Source organism: Vulpes lagopus, chromosome 7 (genome assembly GCF_018345385.1).
Source record: "Vulpes lagopus strain Blue_001 chromosome 7, ASM1834538v1, whole genome shotgun sequence".
NCBI lineage: Eukaryota > Metazoa > Chordata > Mammalia > Carnivora > Canidae > Vulpes > Vulpes lagopus.
The window spans coordinates 47,925,174-47,951,348 of record NC_054830.1 but is presented as its reverse complement, the minus strand read 5'-3'; the positions used below and the strand labels follow the sequence as shown (position 1 = coordinate 47,951,348).

The following is a 26,175-nucleotide window of genomic DNA, read 5'->3' as shown; positions in this document are numbered from 1 at the left end:
ATTCAACCAAGAAACTCAGGACTTGGAGAAAGACTAAAATGTTGAAATGGGAACCAACTTCCTTTTTAGGCAATGTCAAAGCATGCATTTTCCCCCCAGTCGACCATAGGGTAGTAGGATTGTGAGTGCAGTTAAGGAGGAACAGATAGAGAAGTCTGTAAAATAAGCTTTCTAACTAACAAATATAAAACTAGTTTTGGGCAAGATAGAATCGACCCTTAGTTCATTTAATCTGCTGCTTCTGAGAAAAATTACCTGTTTCTACAAGCCCATATTCTACTTCAACACAATATTGACTTTAACTCCATTTCTACTGCTCTTGACATAAATTATCAATTTTTTAAAAATATTTTGTTTGTTTGTTTGTTTGTTTATTTATTTATTTATTTATGAGAGACAGAGAGGAGGAGACATAGGCAGAGGAAGAAGCAGGATCCCCTTGGGGAGCCCTGGGCCAAAGGCAGGCACTAAACCACTTAGCCACCCAGGTGTCCCAATCAACAATTTTTGATGTCATTGGCATATTATGCTGTAATAAGTTTAACCTTGTCCAAAAAGAAGTGTGACCTTTTGCTCTTGCCCCTGGGATGTAATATTTGTTTGTCTTGATGCTTCCAGCTAAAGTAACATTGTGATTTAGGGTGGGGGCTTTGGTATGTTTGGTTGACCTAGAGACTGAGTTCATTCACATGCACAGTCAATCACTCGATCTTGCGGATATAATGGAGCCCCAGTAAATCTCTGAACACTGAGGCTTGAGTGAGCTTCCTTAGTTGACTATACTCTGTGTGTATTCTCACATATCAGTGCCAGAAAAGTAATGCATCTTGGCTCCTTGGGGGAAAGGATAGTGAAATCTCCACGTCTGGGTCTTTTTCCTAGACTCTGTCTTATGCACCTCTTCTCTTGGCTTTTATTTGTACCCTTTCCCTTTGATAAACTGTACTTTCAGTATAAATGCTTTCAGTGAGTCTTTCTAGCAAATTGTTGAATCCAAGGGTAGTTTGGGGAACCTTATAAGCTTGTAGATGGTGTCAGAACTGGGACAATCTTGAGGACTGCTCCCTCTTAACTTTGTAGCTGACCTAAACTCATCACACATATAAACTACTTTTGACTTCCTGCATAGAGTCATGAATAAAATATATATGGACACAGAGATCTCTTCATAAAGATCTCAAAGTTAATTGGCTTTTTGCATTGGAGAAATTGCCCTTTACTTCATAGTACAGATAAATGATCTGGAATAAAACAACAGAATTTAAATAAAACACCTCTGTTAAGATGAACCAAACTACTTTGTATTGCCATGTCTGGGGACACAGAAGTCAGTGGGTACTTAGGCAAGCACTGCAGTCCAAGTCACTAGAATTTTCTTCAGAGTGGAAAACCAACTCATCACCAGATCTTGTTGCTCTCACTTCTAACACAGTTTATTACTTCCACTTTTCTCTGCCTCTGCTACCCGCTATATAGCCAAAGCCAATGTTATCACCTCAACTAATGAAATATCTCCAAAATGAATTCTAGATGTTTACATATTCCATTCCTCTATACAGTTAGTGATTTCTTTTAAAAATGTAAATCAGATCGTGTTGCTCCTTATTTTTCACCTCCTTTGCTTAAAGCTCTTCAATGGCTTCCTGCTGCTTTTAGAACAAGGGCAAAATGTCTCATTTGTTCTACAAGTATCTGTGGGACTTGACACTGATTTATTTCCCAGGCTCTCTTGAACAGCACTTCCCCCTGATTCTCTTCCCTCTGGTCACACTGGCCTTTGCTCAACCTTTCTTGTTTTCCATGTATATAACAGGGCCTTTGTACATGTCCTTGCCTAGGTGGTTTGCCTACCACTTTCTGTCTGTTAATGTCCACACACACAAGTAAATCTTTCTTAAGAAAGTAATTCTAGGTCTCCATAGATAAATTTCATGTTCCCTGTACTTCTTGTTCACAGAGTGTTTTTACAATTGCAGTTTCATTTCTGTTAGCTATTATTTTATAATCTCTATCTCTAGTAGACTGAGTTCCTTGAATTTGGGGAGATCCATGGTATTGTACTTTTCCCAAGAGCCCCAGATCATTTTGGGGTAGTTGGGTTTCAGACTGAACTTTGTTCAGATAACAATTATCTGACAGGATGCTGGCAGTTGTCCTTTTGGGACTGAATGTTGGTTGGAATGAATGACTGTAGAAAAAATATAGGCACTCAAGATCATCATTTGCCTCTAGGAGGTGCTTGCAGATGTTTTTCCCTAGTGAATTTTTCCTCTCTTTTCAGAAAATGCCTTTGATGTCCAAATATGCATGGGTATGATAGTTGGCCAACTTGTTGCCATCTTGGTGTCCAGTAATGTAGAGTGTTATAAGATACTGATCCCTTTAGACCTTGGGGCAGCTATTTAAAGCTTGGGACAACCATGTCCAGCCATCAGGAACACTGTTGGGGGGTTTAGGACTCCCTTGAAATCTTCTTAAACAGAGAAGAAACTGGTGACTTGACTATTTCTGTAGGTGAAGGGCACAATGAATGAGATCCAGTTCTTGGCATTCTTCCACGGTGAATTTGGAAGTCTGGATATAAGGTTCAATATAGTGTGTTCCACTGCCATGATGGACAAAGAGCCCCACGAGTTTTAAGAAGACTTCACTCATGTGCTTAGAAAACCAGAGAGTTGAGGATAGCAGGACAAGATGGCTGGGTGGGCCTCCTGGCAGGTCCACATCCAACTGGTGACTCCATTTATTTGCATTCACATAAAGTGGATACTTTTATCCATTTCTGATTGAAGTACCCTGTTGGTGGCAACCTGTCTATCTGCATGATAACTGCTCTAACAGCACATACGCGTCAGCAAATTAAATCATTATCATTATGCAAACCCTTGAGAGAAAAAGCTTGCTTTGGATTCAAAATCCATTCACATTATCAGAAGACATTTTAATACTACTTTTATCAATAAAGGAGAAGCTACTGGACTCTAAATATAAATTCAAATTCTATACAGTTTTGAATCATTGTAAAAAAGCTTTCAAACTTTTTATCACCTACTTATACAAAGTTTTTCACTTACGTTTTCTATCAAGAATTTGAAGAGATCATCATCAAATAGTCTTGACCAGGAATGTTTGTACTCATTTCATGCATATAAGTGAATATGAAATATCTGTTCATGGAATTAAGTCCAAATTATTATTTAAAAAAGGGAAATACTAGGTTTTGAAGTTAGATAAATATTCAGTCTCTTCTCTGAAACTTTTAATTATTTGGTAATATCCTTATAAATAACATGCACATTTTTTCCATCAAGTCTTACATAGATTTCCCCCAAAATCCTATCCAGTTTATCAAGTATGACTTACCAACTTACCAGTATTATCATTTTTTACATTTGCCAAGACATGAAAAAACACTGTTCTAATGGATAGATGGAATGCATAAACAGTCTATTAATAGCCTTGCTATTTAGTGTGCTGATCAATAGGACCCAGCAGGGATGATGAAGGGGCTAGATATTGGCTGTGAAGAACAAGGAATATTTATTTTAGAGATAAGAGAATGTAAAGCAACAGTTCAGTTTTCTTAACAACAGATTATTGATTATCATTTCTGAAAATGAATTCTCTATAGGGCCTCAAGACAAAGAACTTGGCATAAATTTTGTAAGAAACTGCGTGACCTTGGCCAACTGTGAAACTTCTATAAGCCTCAGTTGTGCAGGGGTCAAATGCAGATTATAGCTCCCATCCCAGGGGTCACTGACACACATAAATAAATAAATGAATCATCTTTTAAAATACTTAGAATCTTTACCTAGTAAGCATCTGAAGATGGAAAGGATTGGGCCATGCTGTAGTGAATTCATATTACTAGAGGTATTAGAGCATATTATACACATTCTTTAAATGGCATAGTGACAATTAGATCTTTAATTAAATGACATCAAGTTTCCTTCCATTGCTGAGACTCAGACTGGAAATACCAGAACCAACTCCAGAATTAACACTATAGCCCAGGTTGTAGGCTATCCAACAGAGAAGTCCTAACGTGAGTTCTTGCAATGGTACCTCATAAGGATCTCTTGAGAAAGAACATTGACAAGGAGCCTCATTCTTCTCAGGAAAGAACTTCCAGTAGCGTGCATGAGTCTACCTAGAGGGCTTGTTGTTTTTTTTTTTAATATTTTATTTATTTATTCATGATAGTCACAGAGAGAGAGAGGCAGAGATACAGGCAGAGCGAGAAGCAGGCTCCATGCAGGGAGCCCGACGTGGGATTCGATCCTGGGTCTCCAGGATCGTGCCCTGGGCCAAAGGCAGGCGCCAAACCGCTGCGCCACCCAGGGATCCCTACCTAGAGGGCTTGTTAAAGCATATGATGATAGACTCCTATCCAGAGTTTCTGATTCAACATGTCAGAGGACAGGGGTGAGAATCTGTATTTTTAATAAATTCTCATGTGATGCTATTCCTTCTGGTCCTGGCATCAGAGTTGAGAATCTCTGTAGTAGAGCAAGGGTTCTCAGCCCTGGCTGCCATTAGACTCACCTGGGGAGATATTTGGAGCACAGCTGCCTAGACCCCAGCCGATGTAATTTGATAGAGTGCTGGATGGTGAGGCCTAGGCACAGGCACTCCAGCTAACTCCAAAGGGCAGTCAGCACCAAGAAGCATAGAGTCAGACTGTATTTCAGCGGGTAATCACAAGGCCCCTTTCACTAGACTTCCATGTTGGGTTAGTATTTGCACTGTTTTTGTCATTACTATCTCTCTTTTGAATTTTTTTGAAATGTCATAGTGGCATTTGAAAAACAAATGTTTTGTACTCTGAGGCTGTTCTCAACCATAAGTCACACCCCTTCCTCCTAATTATTCAACAGCCAACTCAACTGTTAGCAATTAGATGAAAATCTACAGTCTGTAATTAAGATCAATATATATGACAGTGCAAGCTGGATTTGAATATTTTACTATTTATCTTTTTATTACTTGAGGTGCTTTCAACCATTGTACTTGCAAGAATAACCTAAAATGACTCACAAGTGAGATGATAACTCACCATATTTTTATGTTTTCTGCTCAGAGAGATGAAACACCTTTAAATAGCAATAGTCAATTGAATCAGGTCAGGTTTTCACACTCACTGATGATATAGTGACTGTGTGAGGTTAGCTTAAAATGTTTGCAACTAGTTGACTCAAATAGTTTACAGGAGTTAGGTTTTAAAGTCAGCATGCCAAGTAAAAGATTGGCATAGCCAAAATTTTCCTGCCTAGTTCCTTGAATCCATGTTACCCAGAGTGTGGACCAACGTCTGTCAGCATGGGTATCACCCAGGAGCTTGTTAGAAACACAGAGTCTAAGCAACCTTTAGAGTCCACACCAGCATTTTAACAAGATCCTTGGATGATCACATGGACATTAAAATTTGAGGAGCACTGCCTTAAATTATTCATTAATCACTAAGGCCTGGGACTGCAGAAGCTGAAAAGTCCAGAATTACTTATTTGGATTCTCTTTGCATTTTTGCTGAGGCTTCACTTTTCCCTGGGAGGGGACGCCTGCCTCTAGACTGCACAAGAAAAGCAAGGAGAGCAATTATTCTTTTCTTCTCTTCCTCCTCTCCTCCTACCTTTTTTTTTCTATAGAATCTATGCAATTGAATTAATGCTACCTGAAAATACATGTATTGCAACTTTCATTGTATTTTATACATTAAATCAAAAAATGTAGTGCCCATTTAGCATGCACCAGGAACCATGCTAACTACTGAAGCTACTATGGCAAGGAGGGAAAAATCAGCTCCCATCTTAACAGACCTTACTTAGTGTCTGAAACTGTCCAGTTAGAGATACAATTAGCAGGTCTTATTACATGAATAATACATGACTGTGTTCTCTTCAATTCAGTGTTTGGTTTCCAAATAGTTTTAATGAAGACTCTCTCTGTTAGGAGTCCCTGTTAACTGACCATCCACTCTTTAGGCTGAGAGGGCATTTTCTCAGTGAGGCACCTACCACCAGTTTAATTAGACTCCTTCTACAACTCATACAAAAGCCAGAAGGGATGGCTTGACGTAAAGGCAACTGCGCATATGAGCTTCCAGACCCAGGCCTCTCGTGGTCACGGAGAATCAATGGCATTGTGAAAAAAATCATTTAAGAGAGGCTGGGCAGCACACTAGCAAGGGTCCCATCTGTCACTCTGCCAGTGCCTCTCATTATTGCAGTCCTGAAAACGTCTTGGGCTGCTGTCAGCACCCACCCTGCACCCTCTATCAGTGGTCCCCAAATACTCTAAATCATTTCATGCTCCTGCTTTCTAGAGGAAAGAGGGGGAAAATGCTTCATTTTCCCTGCTCTCTTGGGATTTTATCAATTGCACTTTCTGGCTGCTTGCCTTCTGTTGTTAACATCTTTCTTGGAGAAGAATGCTTTTTTGACTTCTGAAGGGAAGGAAGGAGTCACCTGTGAGATGAGGGCTGATCACCTAATCCTGTGATCTGAATTTCTTCCCACGATCTTAAAGCTACTTACATTCATGCCAGATGTTTGCCGTCCTTAAAATGCCACAAGGCATTGCTCAGTGTTCTATTTTCCCAACAATGGCTGGCAGATGTTTTGGGTTTGATGTCTTTACATGCCTTTCATCAGTACAGAAACTGTACTTCTTGTTGGCTGTTCTTCCCACGTAAGGGCTGCTGTGTAATGATTTATCATGTTTAATGAGAAATTGTAACTTGCCTCCGAATAAAAGGAACAAAGCACATATTACAGGATATTTATGTCTAACTTTATTTACTATTTATGAAGAATCTAAAAGCTTAGCAGTCTCCTTCAAATACAAATGGTAAAGCTTGAAGAAACTACAGCTGCTTAAAATTTCAGATCATTAGTTGAATGCCTATCTAGACTTGAACATACTATTTGGGTACCACTTTTAAAACAAAGCTGTTGAAGACAACACTATTACGTCTTTTCCCCCACTATAATGCAAGCTGAGGGCCTGGTGTTATTCCCAAGGGAACTGCTGATACAGAGAGGCTGGGGTTCCAGTTTCCAGCCTCCTGCCTCTCCCAGCTAGCATCAAGACCACAGTGAGATGGGTTGTGGGGGCAGCTTCCTGCCTTGAGTTGAGGGAGATTCACAAAGTGGCTGGGATGTGCTCTTGCAGAAGCCAGGTCATTCCCCCATGCGAACAGAAGAATCTCCTGGAGGTTCCAAAGAAGGTCTGATCTTGCCAAAGTCCTAAATGATTGTCTTAAATTCTGGATGCAGAGTAATATTAATTACTGAACCTCTGTCATAGATAGATCAAACCATAGCCTGGGACCTTAGCTTGTGTCATCTTACCCAACCTCAAAAGAGCCTCATTAATGACGGCACTCAAATCCTCCTATTGCCAGACACGACAGCTGGGGTGGGAAGATGCTTTTGTCAAAGTAACACTATGTCTAATTCCAAAGTCTTGACTCTGACCAGAAGGCTGCCTTTTTCTGTCATAGATGCATTGTTTGCTTCCTCTGGGATTAGATAACCTCTCACAGGCAATCAAGTTATTCTTCTTAAGAGAAATCCATCTTTGACACTATGAAGTTTGTTAGAAACTTGAAGTTGTACTAGATTCAAGATGGCCATGGTAGTCTTATAAAGAAAACTCAGGAAATATTCCTTTCTAATCCTTCCCAGTGACGTAATGCACTGAGAGTCAAAACAGGGAATAGAAAAAGTAAGCTGATGTTTGAAGAATAGACGAAATTGTACAATTAGGCCAATGTTTATTCACTGCCTGAGGCACAATTCTGAATTTGATCATTTGAAAACCATCTTTTGTTTGATAATATGTTTATTGTAGATACTTAGAAAATGTGTAGATCTTTCTTCCTGCTAATAAAAGAGCTGCTCTGAACACATAACCCGTTGGTTTGAAATTTTGTCCATATAGAGACTTGCAAGGAGAATACTTCCTTTTTTTTCCACTGTTGCCAAGTGTCCAGTAAATCTTGTTGTAGAAAAGGCCTCTCTGAAGTTGACATAACTATGTTCACACTTAACGCAATGACATGGAATCTGACATTGGAGCTTCTTAAGAAAGCTGAGTGGTCAGTTTTTTTTTCCCCCCAAATCCAGGAGTTTTCTTACCTGAAATAAAACTGAGTTTTGAGTTTTCAGATCAGGGATTGGTTGCATTCCATTTCACCAGGTGAAATGATTGCCTCAATTTTTGGGTTGTTCTTATAGATTATCCTTTGTTATCTTTAACTTCAAGATGATTTAACATACAGTTCATAAAATCAGAGACTACATTCTGTTCCTAAACTGAGAACTCAGTGTATATTGTAGCTCACAGAACCTACTGCTGTAATGCTTCTGCAAGTTATTTCTTCTGCTGCTCCTCAATTTATAAACCCCAAATGGCATCTTCCTTTCTAAAGGTACATTCCCACAGCCTTCAGAATAGAATTTGACAATATTCACAGTTCTAATATATTTTATTGCCTTTCTTCATTTTCACACATCATATGATTGTCCAGTGGTTTCCACCTGGGAAAATTGTGGCCTCAGAGAACATTTGGTAATGTCTAGAGATATTTCTGGTAGATGTGCACAATTGTAGGATGGAGGTGCTACTGAGTAGAGGTCAGGGATACTGCTAGACATTCTATAGTGCATAGGACAGTCCCCTGCAACAAAGATTTATTCACTAATGCCATTGTTGAGAAACCTTGTGGTCTAGCTGTGCTGGAAAATTAATCTTCCTCATTATACCTATCACTGAAAGGTATTACAGTGGTCAGAACAGGACGTCTGAGCCCAGATGACTGAGCATATATGCAAGTTCCTCTGCTTGTCAGCTGTGTGCCTTTGGGAAAGTTACTTAAAATCTCTGTGCCTCAGTTTCCTCATCTGTAATATGGACATATTGTATAATATACATAAATGATTATGCTTAAATGATAATTAAATATTAAGTACTTGGAATAGTGGCTTGTGCATGGGAGGTAATCAATACTGGCTACCCAGCACTGTCAATAATGTAGCCACCACTTCATGTACTTGAATTTTACTTAGGATGGTCCCTCTTCCATGTTGGTTCATTGTTTAAGATAATTTAGAATGTCCCCTTGCCACCCATGAGAGCAAATGGCTACTTTCAGTCCTAATCTTATAATTCTAGTAATGCATCAACAAATCATGCCTGACAAAGAGTTGTTTTTCCTTCTTCTCTGAGTTGTGACCTCCTGGAAGAGCTGTAGCTTGTTCTATCTCAGCGTTATATGTCCAGGCCCTAAAATAGTAAATACTATTTAGTAAATACTCCATAAATCATGTTGGCTGGTTTGAGGTCAGGCTCTGTTGACAAGAAGACTAGTAGACAAAAGAAACAGTAAACTTATCTTTCTTTACAGACTTGGTTTAACCTCTTTAGTAAGCTTTGCAAGCTTACAAATAAGTCTGGATTTAAATATGGCATATTCCTCTTTATAACCCACTTAATAGAAGCTAAATGAAATGTAACACAGAATCCTCTTCCCTTCCATCAGACACAACACACTCATCTCCAGCCATGCCAGCCTCCTGGCCTTGGGGAGATATGCAGCATAAGTCATTATCTGTTATTAATAATTCATTACTTCCTCTGTAGCTGTCTATCTTTATTTCCCATTATGGCTTGAGCTGTTTACTTTTCCCTAAATAAGGTGACCAGTGGCTACTCATTGCTGATGATCATCTACAGGTAGAAGGGAAAAGAAGTTTGGTTGTTGTTTGTCTTGTTGTCCAGACCGTGCTGTAAATCTGAGTCTTCCATAATGAGGGATTTTTGCTCCTCCTTGACTCCCAGCTTAAAAATAAACTTGTTAGTCTAAAGATATTTTTGCTCTTTAAAGAGACACACAGGGATCCCTGGGTGGCGCAGCGGTTTGGCGCCTGCCTTTGGCCCAGGGCGCGATCCTGGAGACCCGGGATCGAATCCCACATCAGGCTCCCGGTGCATGGAGCCTGCTTCTCCCTCCGCCTGTATCTCTGCCTCTCTCTCTCTCTGTGACTATCATAAATAAATAAAAATTAAAAAAAAATTTTTAAAGAGACACACAGGTGTGTGTAAAATGGGGTCAGAGTGGCTTTTAAAGCTACCTTGCCACTAATAGCAAAGATGATGTTCTTAACGACCATGAGCTGTAGGTTGTACATCTATAGATGAAGATGATGCCACCTACCTCAGTGTGATGGCCTGAGTATGAAATGAGATGCTGTATATGCAAGCACCCGACAAAACAAAACTATAAAATATTATATAAGGGGCAGTTGATTGTGACAGTTAATTGATGATGATGCAGTTTTTAAAAAATTCTGTGGATTTTCTTTTTAACTTTTTCTGCACTTCTGGAACATTGACTCATCGATATTGTTCTGCAGCAAATATTTAGCAATCAATATAATCAATTGTGATATTTTTCCATTGGAAAATATATAGATTGTCTGGAAAATTCAAAAACAGAAAGAGGCAGTCTCCCTTATGCAGCCATTTGACATCCTGAGTTTTGGAATGAGCATCCTAGAAGCTAGGAGAGGTCTCTCTTCAGCTGTAGTATACATACTAAACCAGTTGGTAGAGCTGCTCTGGGATTTAGTGTATTACATGGGCTCTTGTTCTTAGATTTATATGCTAGTTTTGCAGTAAAAGTTCTGTAGAATATAAATTGATAGCAGACTCCCTTATATAATGCATCACATCCCTATTCCTCATTCATATAACATTTCTGCTTGTTGAAAATGATAGACATCTTTTGTTTTTTGCTTGTATTTTTTTTTCCTTTTACTCTCAAACATTTAAAAAGCACCTGTCAGACACTGTTTCCAAGGACTACCCAATGCATAGGACAAATCAATTATCAGTGCATGGGACAAATCAATCGTAGGCCATATCAATTTGACTCTGATGGGGAAGACCAATCATTTTTCAGCCAACACCAGAATTGCAAAGTTGAGTAATCACAAGTGTCTGGAAATGTGCTGTTTGGGATTGGGTGAAGGCTTGTGCTCACATCCTTGAATATTTAAGTAGGCTTTTCCGCTGTTGAGCAACACTGGTGTGGCAAATGAATATGTACGTTGCTTCCATTTGGGTGGTGATTAAGAAAATCATCCTCTCCACTAACGACAGGGTTCTACTGTAAGACATGTGATTACTACAGAGTTGCCACTTTGCTTGATTTTCAAGAATTATGTGTAACTAGAGAATCAATAAATATAGAACATTGTAAATAGTATAAGAAAAGAATGGGGAACTTTCCCAAATGAGAAAAAAACTTTTATGGAAATTTTGTTGTTGTTGTTATTCACAGTATTTATTGTATATTCCGCAGTGTAAGCCACTCTTTACTAGATGCTACAAAAGAAATGGATTCCAATGCTTTCAGAGAATCTTTAGACTATTTTCACAGTCAACGGAGAGTACTAAGAACAAATGATATCACTTCTTCAAAGGATGTTCCAAACCTCCTTTTTACTTTCTCTAGGCTATGGCTCAGAGCACTATCCAGCAGAACTTTTAGTGATGATGGCAGTGTTTTGTATCTTTGCTGTCCAATATGGTATGCCCACTGAGCACTTGGAAAGTGGCTAGTACAACTGAAGAACAAAATAATATTATTTAATTCTATTTAGTGTAAATAGTTCTGTGTGGTTAGTGGTTACCATATGAACTGAGCAGCTACAGCTTAGCTGGTGATATTCATAAGAAGAATAATATGTAATTATGGAGCATTATATTATATACAAAGTATTGTGTTAAGCATATTATGCACATTAATCCCAATCACAACCTGATGAGGTAGTTACTAATATTATACCCTTTCTGTAGATGAGAAATCAATGCACAGAGAGTAAGCAAGTCACCCACATTGCAATCTAGTGCAGAGCAAAGCTGGATTTAGCATCCAGGAATAAGTGTTTGGGCACCCTCAGCCTTAACCTGTACACCAGGTTGCCTCACTCTAAGATCACATTGAATTCATTAACAGCAATGGTAATTGAAACAATGGTTATCCTGACCTTTTTTGTTACCAGGTTGGGCAGAAGAAACATCAATGAAAATTTTAAAAAATATTTCATCTCTTTATAGACTTCTGGACTAATTAAATTTAGAGGTGACCTACTGAGTAGCTTAGAATCATTGCATAAAGACGTGCCTACAGAAGCCACGTGGGCATCACTGTGCCTACAAAAGGCCATGACCTGTGGCCCTGTGCAGGAACAACACTGACCCAGCTTCTTCTCTGGGGTTGTCATGGAGATTCAGCCTAAAACAAAGATGGCGCTATGTTTTCTGACTCCAGTAATAGAGCTCAGCAATTAGCTTCATCTTTATTTAGTTTGCAACACCAGTCTGGAAGACTCTCTTGAGAGGAGACCTTGAAATAGCTCTCACATTGCTAGCAGACAGCTAGAGATGAGTTCCTGGGAATATGGTCGATGCTATGTGTATGATAAACCTGAATAATTTTTTTAAATCAGTCATTTTAATATCCTGGAAAACATCCCGCTGTATAAATGATCACCATCACATCAAAATCATATTGTCTGTGTCTATTATCAGGAAGGTTTTAAAGGGAAAAAATAAAAAGAAAGATCTTAAACCTGGATGTGTATCAGAACCCTGAGGAACTCCGTGACATTTTGATGAGCATCAGGGTAGAAAACAAAAGATGTAAATTAGACGAAGTATAAACTGAAATGCATTTCAAAAGATTTCTCCTTGGCAGATTTTCTGCCATAAATAGAATTTTAAAACTGATCTTGGTGTTTCCTTAAATATCTGAGTACAAACAGTAATATTTTAATGTAACATTGCCATGGTGGTGACCGTGTTGAATGTATTTATGGAAGGAAAATATGTGCTGTGTTATGAAATTAAATGGAAGCAAAGTGTGTTTAAATGTGGTTTCCCAGGTCTCTCTCTTGATAGTGCAGTGAACTTTTGGCTTTAAGACACCGTTGCACCAGAAATGATCAATACTAAACAAGTGAAAGACAAGATGGGAGATGTATTGATATTTCAATCTGAAAATCCTTCAAGCCTTTCCAGACAAAAATCAGATACAGATGGATTACTTGACACTCAAACTTTATTATGTGTGGTACAGAAATAGAATGGGTACAAAAGATCACATGGAAAAGGATCAGATTGGAATCTCCAAATTCTTTCCTAGAGGAAACACAAATAGAAAAATTCAGTTAATATTAGGTGACCTAATAACAACACTGATGGCTAACATTTGAATAACTACTGTCCCAAACTCTTCTGTTTTTGTTTGTTTGTTTGTTTTGTTTTGTTTTTTAGTAGGGGCTTGAATTCACAACCCTGAGATGAAGAACTAAGCTGAGATCAAGAGTTGGACGCTTCACTGACTGAGGCACCTGGATGCCCCCAAACTCTTTTCTAAGTGCTTTACTTTTATGTAGTTTTCACAACTATGAGAACTATGAGGTTATATTTTACAAATGAAGAAACTGAGGCACAGAGAGATGACCTTTTCTAAAGTAAAGCGTCAGCATTTGCCCACCTGGCACAAACAGCAGGATCTCACAGGCTGATCCTATTTCACTTTCTTTTACTTTGTAAAGGAGTCAAGTAGGAGTCCCCACCAACGCTACTATACCTCCCACTTTTCCCAGGATGGACTGAGAGCCCAATACTCATGGAGAGGCTGGCTTTGAAAGAGTCATATCAAAGTAGATCACAGTAGAGATCTCTTTCCCCATTTGCTAGTATTAATGTATTTCCTAAATAAGACCCCCAGAAAAGGTTCTAATGGGCTTTAAGACTCTTTAGTGTAATTTTTCCTGATTTTGGAATATTAAGAGGACATTGCTGGTATGTGGAGGACCACCTAGGGCTAATCTTGTCCTAGAAATTGGACAGGGTCTCTTCATCACATTCCTTGGTGGGCTGGGTAGCAAAGCTTCCTTAGGATACTCAGAAGAATGCAAAATGATACTTGCCTTGGACAATTGCCTGACTGTATGCCAGTGCAGATGGCCAGTTGTGGTTGCACTTTTCACCTGAATAGAAACAACAGCTAAAGTCTCAGTCTGGACTTTGGCAAACCACCGCAAATTAAAATGCAAATGAAATTTGCAAACATGACCAAAATGAGGAAAAGGGAAATTAAGTTCCTAAAACAAAAATCTAGAATTTTTCATGCTAACCCTGGGAGGCCAGCTTAATCAAATTTTTAGCTAACACAGATGATAATGACTCTGGTGGCCAGTTTCTTTATAGAGCTTCACTCTGGCAAAAGCAGAGAGAGAGAGAAGGAAGAGGTGATGAAACTGGTAGGAATTAGCTTTCCACATTTTTGTTACAGGGAAGTGCCATTTTTTAATATGAGCAAATCCTTTTATGAGCTTAATTTCATTTGCTGAGGTTCTCATGCCACCGAATATAGAGGCAGAGTCTGCTTGCAGCCATCGATATCTGATGACTTGGGATTTCAACTCTGAACAGGTTGCCCAGAGCTCAGGATGACCAGTAGGCCTTGAGTGTGCTATTCAGTGGATTTCAATGAGTTCTCAAGAGTTAAACATTTTCAACTCTGGAAAACCATGTTCTTAGAGGAAACAATTACATTCTTTAATTTTTCAGACCACCAAAAGAATCCAAAAAATAGGTGAAAGAACACCAAATAGTCTTGTCATTTGCAGTACCATCCAGGAAGGAAAAAAAACCAAAGAGGGCCCATCTCATTTCAAAACGTCCCTGAACTCAGATTATGCTTTCTGCCTTGAAGCCTTTGAGGACCTCTACAATCAACCAATGAGAGCAATAAATGTGATGAAATAGATTATGTAGACTGAAATGTTGTGTCCCATCCTATTTAATTTCAGAAAAGTCAATTAAATAGGACTCTGGCCAGAAGCCTGTGTTCAGACATGCATTGTGCCACTGGGCAGTTCTGTGGGTCACCGGGAAGTTGCTGCACTGCTCTGAGCCTCAGTTTCTCCATATGGTATGTGGGGACAGTGAGTCCTATCTCAATGGATGGTTGAGCACTTTGTAAGTCTTTAGCAATAGCGATAATATGGTCCAATTATTATCCTCATCATAAATATTATTATTATTATTATTATTAATTATATTGCTATAAAGCACCAAGTGAGGCCCTTTGAAGACTGAGATAAATGAGCTCAGCCCTTCAAGGAAGTTCTGTATTTGATATAAGCTTGATAAATACCAAACTTCAAAGCATCAACAAAGATCTCTGAGGGGTTTTGTTAATTGATTTTGTGGTCGTATCCTGGCCTTGAAAGGAAGCAAAATGTGTTTTCACAAGCAAAGATTAAGGGACTCTGTTCCACTCATTCATTATTCTGTCACTCAAGACATACTCTAGAACGATTATTTGTACTTAAAATGCTCTTCAGCTTGCCAGCCAGCGTGGAACTACCTGTCGAAGTTAATCATATGGAGTGGTTCATGTATCAGGCAGTATGAGCCTATCTGTCCCACAGCATCCTTGCTGAGTGACTGATAGCCTTCTCTATCAATTTCACCAAGCTGAAAGACTATTACTGACCGTCAAAAGACCAAAGTGACCCATCTTGGAAACAGAGTTTGTTGTACCTAGAGAAAAGGTTGCCTGACTTCATTGGCAATCTAGATGTCACTCCTTCAAACTTTGATGGTTTATGGAAATAAAAAAATGTAACCATGAAAAGGAGGAGAAAGCAAAGCCAATTAAAATCTGACAGAGAGATGAGCAGGGGCTAACAATGCTACCTCATATATGCACAGCCTTTGCAAAGGAAGGCTTTTATTTACATGATTCCATACCATTTTTGTGGTATCCCATGGAGAAAAGCATGCTCCCATCTATACAAGGGAGACTGAAGATCACATAGGATATGACTTATCCAGGCTCCTAGCGGTCTGTGAGGTGATAAAGTTTATGCTACCTCAAATATCAGAGCCAGCATTAGGACCTTAGTGCAGTTTTCCTTATTCTTGGCCAGAGAAAAGAAAGAGCACACACAAGGTCATTAACTAATACTTGGACCAACACTTACGGAAAGCGAGGCTGCTGATTCATATCGTGTTCTTCTAAGTGTTTGGGTCAGCTCAGCAAGAACAGGCTGTGGACACATTTCCTCAATCCTCTTAGTGCGAGCTCATGTCCTTGGAGGTTATTCTGAAAGAAGGCAGAGATATAAAGGGAATTCAAAACTAATCTTAAACTTGAAAAGAAAAAAATAATGAGAATATTCATGTGGATCATAAAGAGAAATAATGATTACCTTTGATTCCTAGAGAAAGTTAATTTAAAATGCATCCAAGTTCCATTGTACAGCCAAAAAAGAAAAGAAAAAAAAAAACAAAAAACCAAAAAACTCTGCGAAGCTGAGACATGTCTTTAGGAGGCAGAAATAAGAGTCACCATCACTTGCGTCCTGAGAGGATGCTCATTCATAGTAATTGGGAAGAAGAAAGATTGTAGAGATTAACTGACTTTGGTTTAGGATACACACTGTTTTCCTTTTAAATGCAAATGATACATGGGGCCTAAAAGACAAAATCTGTTCTAAATATCAGTTTCTTAAAAAGAAAAAAAAAGTACTTAACAATCAGTAAACTACCAAATAGATTATGTTTTTGTTTTTATCAAATTAGAAGCTCTAACCATTTAGATCAAGTGGATCCATTTCCAGTGGTAATATTGAAGTTCACATGCCCTTTGAAAGAAAAATAGAGCAGATATCTAAGGGCCACAGAAGGGAAGAAATAGGCATAAAACTTTGTTGGTTTTTACACAGGGTAGCTCACCAAGAGAGATCTTGGTTAATTGCCTATGTCCAGATGTAGCATTAACCATCCGTTTTAAGAGTCTTATGTAATAACCACAACATAGTTTGAAGCTTGTGATACCATGGTCAAAAAATTGCCTTTTCAAAGCTGTCTGTAGTTTTCAGAGGTTTTATCTGGAAGAATGCAACTCTACTTGCTCAGTCTGTAGATGCAGTATTTTATTATTACTAATAAATACTTATTATTTAATGTGTACATAGTATGTTCTAGGGAAGGTTGGGGGCTTTGGTATGTGAGGTATTATATATACTCCAATCATTCCATGCAGGTTTTCTGAGAACCTAGTATTTGCCACACCCTGTGCTAAAGGCACAAAAATAAAGGTGATTCAGTCCCTCTACACACAGGCTGCTTTCCTGCATGTCATCCTCTGCAACTATGCCTCAAAACACAATACTTCAGCCTCATAGAACTCCTTTCTAATCTCAGCATATACCATATTCTTTTCTACTTCTGGTTCTTTGTGCATACTTGTTTTCTTCCTTGAGTGTCTTTCCTTTATGGTTGCCTGGAGTCCTTCATCTTTTAAGACCAGCCCAAAACCTGCTGGGTGATGCTGTCCACCTGTAGCTTGCTAGCACTTGGTAAAGACCTCTCCTAAGACCTATTCCTGTCACCTTGAATTATAATGGCTTCCCTTTGAGTCTTCCATAGGGTCGGGGCTCTCTGTGGGTATTGCTCACTTCTGTCCCCATTTCCTAGTCATTTCAGGGCTGGCCCAGAAGAGTGGTGCTTGACAAACATGTCTTTGATGGATACAATTTAAGAATACGCTTAGAGTTCATAAATCCTGGCCAGATGCAGTGGTGTCATGATAAAATGTAAAACTTGACGTAATGATGATGGCTTTGGGGCATGATGTATATGTTTCTTTTATGCTAAAAGAGATTATAAATTCCAGACATGTGAACTTTCATCTCTTTCTGTAAGTGGAACTGAAGTTGTTGAACCGAGGTAGCAAATACTGTTTTCTGAAGATGCTGAGATATCAAACCCTGATGAGAGAAATAATGGTGTTTCACAGAGCTCTTAGGTGGAAAGAAATAGGCCAACAAGATTTACAGCTGCATTTATTTCTAAGGTGATTCTATGTCAAAGGTCACATAACATATATTCTGTGCTATGCTATACTTACAGAGTTTTTCAAGATGGATTTTAAATTGACAGAGTCTCCAGTTAGACATATCACATTGAATGTTAAAGAGGAGAGAGAGTCTCAACATGATACGAAAACTTGGCTTACACAGTTATGCAAAGCTTTAAAATATAAGATAACCCCACTATAGTAATTATAAAAGACAAGAGATTATTGATTTTTTTTACAATACCATTTAATAAATTAGTGAAATGTCAATAATATTATAACCAATGTGCTTGTAAGAAGAACATACCTTGTAAAAACAAGACTCAGGACTATGACTTGCAAGGCTGAATTAAACTGTTCAAGTTTTAAAAAATGAGAACACCATCCTGTGGTGTGAAAATTTACCTCGTAACAAAACAGCCTATTTCCTGCCCAAGAATGTTGGTAATGATGCCAGATTGATTGTGTTTTTGTTGCTTAATTGCATTTTAAAACAAATGTCATTAGATTGATAACCCTCTGCAGAGTTGTAAAATCTACAAACATTCAGACAAGAGATGGCAGGCAGTGCTGATTCAGCTCATGTCTGGCCTTTGGTGTCTGTCAGAGAATGCTGTTCAACAGAGGCAGGAGATGGAATGCATTTTTAAAGCAAGTTAGGTTCTGGTCTGTCTGAATTTGAACCTGCTTCCTTCAACCCCTTACAAGTGGGTACTTGATATCCTTTGTGCATTCCACCTTTGTTGAGGTGTGGTGGACGAAACTGAAGTCGTACTAGCCCAGAAGCACAAAAGTTTAGTCAAATCTACAAATTTTCTGTTACTATTTTGCCTGCCTAAAAACAATATACAAAGGGATTTGAACACCCAACTTTACGTACCATACTTCACTGTTCTACCAAGCTTTCTTGTCTTATTGTAACCTGAACGAGGTAAATCCCTACCCTCTTAGAATAAATGTAACTTAGGTTAACTTCCCAATTATTTTTTAAGCAGCAGTTTAAGATCATTATAATTAATTTGTAAAGCCACCTTCACATTGGCAGAAAAGGAGAGCATGAAACAATCAAAATCTTTGAAACAAGAAAATCCTAGCCAAAAGTATATTTTGAAACAGCACACCCTGAAAGTATTTTTTTTAACTGAAAAATTGACTTAGAACATTTTCATCTTGCATTCTTTAACCCAAAAGGAATCAACTTAGAATGGAACTAAAGAGAATTTTTAATGCATTGAGATTAAATCTATCATCTTTACCCAGGGAAAATTCCTTCTCTTTTATTCTCAGAGAGTCTCATGTAAAAGGACGATTCAAGTGATGAGCTGCAGTGTTTTGACAAGCCCTTGGAGTATAAAAACTTAAAAAAATCTCACTGGAATACCATTATATATTCACTGGGAGAAAAGAATGCCCTATTTAAAAAACTAGGACAGATCATGTTGATATGGAAAAGGGAAATAAATGTATGAACAATATATCCCAAATTAAAGACTTTGTTGTAGGCCTATCTAAAATCAACAAAAAATATAATTACTCTGAAAGTACTCTTGCCCTGTCTTACAGTGCTAAGTGGATTAGGCACCTAGCAATGATCTGATCTAAGTTCCACTTTAGCAACATAGAAAACAAGAAGACTAGCCCACACTACGAAGCAATATTTCTCCCTCCCGTGACAGGACCTGTCTGCTCTCTCTTGGAATCTTTCTACAGATAGGTTTCTCTATTTTGTAAGCATAGTAGCAAGTTTAAGGGAAATCTAAAGGCAACCTTTTATTCACCGCCACCACATGATTTTTTTTTTTAAGATTTTATTTATTTATTCATGAGAAACACACACACAAAGAGAGAGAGAGAGAGAGACAGAGACAGAGACAGAGACAGAGGGAGAAGCAGGCTCCATGCAGGGAGCCGGATGTGGGACTAGATCCTGGGTCTCCAGGGTCATGCCCTGGGCTGAAGGCGGCGCTAAACTGTTGAGCCACCAGGGCTGCCCTCCACCACATGATTTTAATAACTCTACACCATGTTTCCCACTGTCTGTTTTCCCACAGTTGGGAATACTTTGACTTTCAGCTGGATAAGGATGCTTGTCGATAGAGGGGTTCTTTTCCATTACGTTATACTATTGTGTAGGCTAAAGGAGGGAGGTAGTGAAATAATAATGAATAACAATAATAATACATTCACACATAGCATATATCTTTTACTGAGAGCCCCAAATACTAAACATCAGTAAAGAATCAATCATTATTCTTATGTCTGCTCATTCCCGTATCTAGTTCACATACCACATCATTCACCATTTCACCTAAGCTATTAGTTTGAATACCTTTGGTGTTTATTGGCAATTCCTGGGTTTGACTAATGTTAAACTCATTATAGATTCTTGAGGTCTTTTATTGATGCGTTCTTTGCTCAGTGACATGACTGAAGTTGGTTCGGTGTTTCTCTAAGGCAGAACTATGAGCCACAGATCATCTTCAACACACTATCAAGCTCATCTAGCAAAGCCTTTTCTCTTCCTTTGCTGTAAAGAAGGAACCAAGACTATTTTGGGTTTGAGATGGTAAGGCCATTCATTGTTTTTTGAATGAATACATTTCTGGGAATGAATTTACTAAAAATAAACCAGAACAAACATTTTTGCTAGGCTTGTAAAATATCTCCCTTTCTTCACTGTAAGTTTCCACATTACATTCTAAAACCAGAGCATGACAATACACATTTAAAAATAATCTCTCACCATCAGTAATTTTAAAGTAGGCCATATACAGAGTGACCAGCACCATTGTTGTTTACTTGCTTAGGAAAGGCACTGTACACACACCCACACACATGTTCTCCAGAAAAGAAACCAAGCATGTGACCCACAGCCACTGTCTGCACTATGCTTAGCAAACAGATCATCTTTGAAAACATGTTTCATCATATAAATAGCTTTACAGGTAATCATGCACAGTTTTCATGGAAACACTTCTTTTCTCAGTAGAGACAAGAACATACAAACAAGTAAAAATTAGATTGTTTCTTACCTTTTAGAAAGCAGGCAAAAGCTATACTGTTGGTGGGATAGTGTACCAAGTAACAGACTTTTGTACACTCTTTCTTACTGGTGGTATACAGTCTACAGGAAAAGTAAATATATAGGTATGTATAAAATAAATGTGCACACAATATTCCTTTTATTCTTTTTTTTCCCTTTTGGAGAAGAGGCTGCGATAGAGACCATAGACATTATGCCCACTCTTTCAGTGGATTCAATAGCCTTTGGTAGACCAGTTCACAATTCAGGTACCTCTGAACATGGGAGTGCTGGTGCCTCTTGATTTAAGGCAGTCGGGTTTTAGTTGCTTGAGCTGTTGCAGTTGAGGGAACCAGCTCCCAGATAAGTTATCTATCTGGTCAGAGCTTTCTTTTCTTCCTTTTATCATCCCTTTTTTTTTCCTCAGCCTAGTCCAGCCATGCTGACCAGCCTGTATGGTTAGTCCAGCAGGATGAAACAAATAACATAATGTTGAGAATGTTAGAGATCCAAACAAATGAAGAAGCAAAACAAAACAAAAACCATAACAAATTAACACAGCGCAGGAGCATGTTCCAGAATTGTCTAGGTATCATTACTTATGTAGGGTTTGGTGCCCACATCCATTTTCGAGCAGTTTTCTTTTCTTAATCAAACACCTCATTATATTGACAGCTTATTTTATGTAATAATCACCTTCTTTGAGAACAGCACAAGATTTCATGTATGTGTTTTCCTTATAGTAGGTGCAAAAATGGTAGTAAAAAAATTTAAAAAAAAACAGCATCAGAATACAAACTTATATTTAAAATATCTTATTTTAATTTTTTTATTTTAGGTACAAATTTTTATTTTTCTAAAATATGCTTCATCAGACAATGTACTCATTGGTCTAGTATATGTCTAGCCTCTATGTCAGTCAGTTAATCAGTCATACATTCCCACATCCAAGAAGGGGGAGTAGCTGTCCACCTGACTGATAACGTTTCTACCGACCTTCTGGAATCTAAACTATCTTTAATCCATGCAGGTACTTTCCCTGCACTACCTGGGGACATTGGCTTAGAAAATGGATGGTAGTTTAGGACAAAGGTAGCTTAGGGTTGTTTATCACTGTGTACTGCAATCCTTTACAAAGAGAGCATCTGACCAGAAGATAATTTGCAGAGCATCTTCTGGTTCTAACCAGTCCAGGTAAGGAAGGCAGCAGTTCTTATTCACCCATCCTAATAAAGCCATGCTACCTCAGTTAATATTATTCATCCAACTGGAAAAGAGTCCTAGTGGCCATCGATAAGCCATGTCCCAAGTACAACCAGGTCCTCTTGTTCATTTGGCATCTACACATTTGCCATGAACAAACATCTGCCAAGTCAGCAATAGAAAGTACAGGGAAACATGCTGAATTCAGACTGCAGATGTGAGAACCAGAGCTTGAGGTGCCCTTCTTCTCAGAAAGAAATGTTGAGAAGGCATCATCTTGGCCAGACCTAAAGCTATCTGAAGTATAGCTCTTCTGATCCTCTAGCAACAGAAATCTTGTTTGTATAAATAATAATTCAACAAGTAGCTGAGCTATATCCCCTCTACCCCCTACTGCTTTTCAATCCCATGCAGAAGCCAACTAGTGCTTGCCCAACTCTGAATATCTAATGCCGGTAGTGTATAGATACATTAAAATTTTAAGAAGATTTACTTTTTGTGCATTCCACACAGAAGTTTTTCTTTTAAACAAGAAAATTTTAACTGAAGGAGCAACCTAAGAGGAAAACTGAGCTTCCTGGGGAAAACTCAGGCAGTTGTGGGGCAGTTTTAATTTCTGCTTATAGTAAGCCAAGAAGCAAATTCATATTTATGTAGACATGTAGTTGCAGTGTGCAGTTGGATGAGTAGAAGCGTGCATGCACCAGATGGCAAGCTGCAATGATGGAGCAGGGCTGTTAAGAATGAAAACACTCAAGATTGAAATACATTGAGACTAAGTGTTTAGAGCAACAATGAATAAGGGGACATTTCTGTTTCATTATTTATTTTATAGCTCATACTATAAACCCGACTTCCTCTCTGATACCCTCCCTCTGAAAATAGTGTACAGAATTTCCCCTTTAGAAAGATGTGTTCCTTTTTCAAGTACATGGTCTGCACTTTTGTTTCTTTTTAACTAGACAGCTTAATTTCAGCAAATAATTCCTTTGTCTCTGCTACCAAAGCTCAGAAATATGAAAATATTTGAGCTATGTTTGGTATTAAATAGAATATAGTAATATTCTCTCACATCACATAATCTTACTGTTTATTTTCATGAGTTAAATTTTTCATAACTGTTCTTTCCCTACATACATACATTTTTGGATTGCTCAGGACTGGTTTTCTGAATATAATTACTAACTATGATACCACTATCATACCAGATTAATGGCTCCTTTTGGATCATTTAAAATAACTAATTGGTTGCATTTTTGTCTCATCTCAAATATTTCATCCCTTTAAGTTGACTTTATCCCAGGTAAACATCACTACTAAAACTTTGGGAGACATTTCCAATATGTGTCCTAGATAAAATCCTTGCCTATTAAGACATATCAATTTCTAGAGATGAGCTCTCTAGTATAGTAGCCACAAACACAGATGGATATTTAAATATAAATTATTTAAAATAAAGAGCATTTATCCCCAGTTAAGTAGCCATATTTCAGGTGCTGATTGGCCACATGTGATTAGAACATTTCTACCACTATAGAAGGTTCTATTGGACAGATTTTGTGTGGATAAAGTCTTTTAATTTTTTTGGAGGGGACCTTTGGGAGCTGGATGATCAGAAACACCAATGTTTGGAGGTACATGAATCTCCTCCTATGGTTAGGCAAATATCTATTCAAATTACTTATGGTGTTTTAGGGAGTGTCTACACAAAATCAAAAGAACCAAAACAATTTTTAAATTATTTTGGACTGCTTATAAGATAGGGACTCTGTTTGATTTCATTTTTTCCCCTGAAATGTTTATTTTTGCTCTGTGTAGACACCAAAACATCATTGACAAAACCCAACAAAATTTTTTCATGAAAGGCACCAAATGAATTCCAAATGGAGTAATTGTCATGATTCACACAGACAATAAGTTATTTAAATTTCGGAGTAAGTAAGATGAGGCCTCTACCTGGGCAGCCTTCTTTGAGTTCAAGTTTCTCCTATCATGTAGACAACACAGCAGCAATAATACATTTCCCAACACATTTAATTAAAGAGTCTACCACACATATCATTATATTCTTCATACGCAACCTGAATCACCAGTGGAGGAAGCCAAAAGTGTAATTTCTGCTTTGGAATTATGACATGACACATTCTAAGGAACAGAGCAGCAAAGAGAAGCAGGTACGGATTTGGGAGTCAGACCTGGGTTTCATTCAGTCCAACCTTTGCTGCTAAGTAGATGTGTGACTTTGGTAATGACACTCAATCTCACTGAACCTGGGTTTCTATTCTCCTTCTACAGAGGTACCGTGAGTGGTAAGAGATCTTTCACACAAAGCATTTTGGATAATGCCTATTTCAGAATAGCTTATGCAAGTATTATTAGTAGATTTGGTGTTACTATTAGTACTAGTGTCAGTATTAGCATTTTACAACCATTATTATATCCAAAACAGCCTCAACAAGGATAGGACCTAATCATTAAAAGTTAATAATAGTAGAAATGTTGTTTGAAAACTATTTTTAAGTAGCAAAGTATTGAATTTTCCAAATTCAAAACTTCTAACTTGGTCATTCTTTGCAATACATACCGACTTTTGACTGTATTTTCTGCTTATTGATTCTTAGGCATATCTAGCTAAACTGTGTGTGTGTGTGTGTGTGTGTGTGTATTCAGATATAAATGTAAAACACTTAAAGGAATGTCTCTAGGATAAAGGTTCTATAAAATGCAAGTCTGGTAAGGGGCCCTAGGATAAAACATTAGAGAAGTATAAAAGTGCAGGTATATTTATCAACAGAAATATGCATAAAAATAGATGCTTATGCATAAAATAATCATGGAAATATTTCTTTTTGGGCATCAGTTCCATCTACCTCCATACAGCTTCTAAATGTACCATCACATCTACGTAATCAATCACCTTAAAATGTAAATTTCTACCTTTTAAAGAATAAAATGGAAATAACGGTTGATGTATTATTTTCTAGATGCATAATGTTATGACACACTTATGACATAAATATTAGTATCTCTATTTTAAACATGAAGATGCTGAGCTTTAGGATAGCTCAATGATTCTCAAAGCCACACAACTGGGAAGTGGAGTGGTTGGGATTTGAACCCAGGTCTGTCTTAACCCAAAGCCTCTTCTGACGTCACATCAAATATCACGGGATTCACCATCCACTTTCCTTCCTCTCAATTGACCATTTTCTTTGAAAACACAGGAAGATACCCTACACATTCATTCTGCTTCTCCTTTGTCTTGTATAGTCTTTGTCCTTCCTCTTGCCTTGTCCCAGAATTTCTTCTATTAAAAGTTCAAAGTGAAGCCCACAATATTGTCAACAAGCCTTTGTGCCCCTGTCTACATATTCTCAAAGAGTTTCACAATAGTCACTCAGCCAACTGTTTAGAAATGGAGATGAGTCAAGATCATGGATCTTTGCACAGTGTTTGTTGGGAACAAACTCTGTTACCTCTTGCTCTTCAAAGATCTCTCTCTTACTTGCAGAGCATAAAAGATTACCTCAGAGTATTTAGAGTAGGGATTCCTTTCTGCTTGGCGAGAAGCTTTTGCTGTGACAAAATCAGTTCATAACAACTGAAAAATGTCTTACAGGATTTGATGGACAACCTGAATCCTCCTCTACTTTCTAAAACAGAAAGTATTATGAACACTTGAATCTGCCATTCTATTTGGAACTGGTCAACTTGTTCCTTGAAAACAAATCCTGAAAGTAGTATTATTAATTTAAAATGCAGTCCTATTGCCTTATTGTTAGTAAAATTGGCAAGTGAGAATTCTCTGTGTTTAACCTCTAGTTAAACTGTCTTGATTTCTTACAAAGTGGTATCTGTATCTTTTTGGAGTCATTTTCAGGGGTGACGAGAGGCTACTCTGGGGTTGCAGATATGCAACATACTGCGATATAGCATATTATATATAACATTTCACCCTTAATCTCCTCCCTAATATTTTGTCTTTCATGCGATGAAATTC

At 38.0% G+C, this 26,175-nt stretch overlaps 1 protein-coding gene across 6 annotated transcripts in view; it reads right to left on the bottom strand.

Annotated features, from left to right (window-relative positions):
• GRM7 (glutamate metabotropic receptor 7) overlaps positions 1-26,175 on the bottom strand; it is an 828,976-nt gene that overhangs the window by 29,325 nt on the left and 773,476 nt on the right. Inside the window, exons 10-13 of one of the 6 annotated variants that reach the window (XR_005989125.1) lie at positions 20,983-21,074; positions 16,299-16,462; positions 16,071-16,192; positions 13,117-13,209 (exon numbers count right to left, since the gene is read on the bottom strand). The exons of 1 other annotated variant lie outside the window; for it this stretch is intronic. Coding sequence is in view for 2 of the 5 variants with exons in the window: in XM_041764565.1 (XP_041620499.1) it covers positions 21,004-21,074 (71 nt within the window). In the remaining 3 variants the exon portion in view is untranslated. Of the gene's footprint in view, positions 1-13,116; positions 13,210-14,036; positions 14,067-16,070; positions 16,193-16,298; positions 16,463-19,950; positions 20,478-20,982; positions 21,075-21,357; positions 21,424-26,175 lie in introns of those variants that run through there. 4 more of the 6 variants (XR_005989126.1, XR_005989127.1, XM_041764565.1 and 1 more) reach the window with 4 other exon arrangements.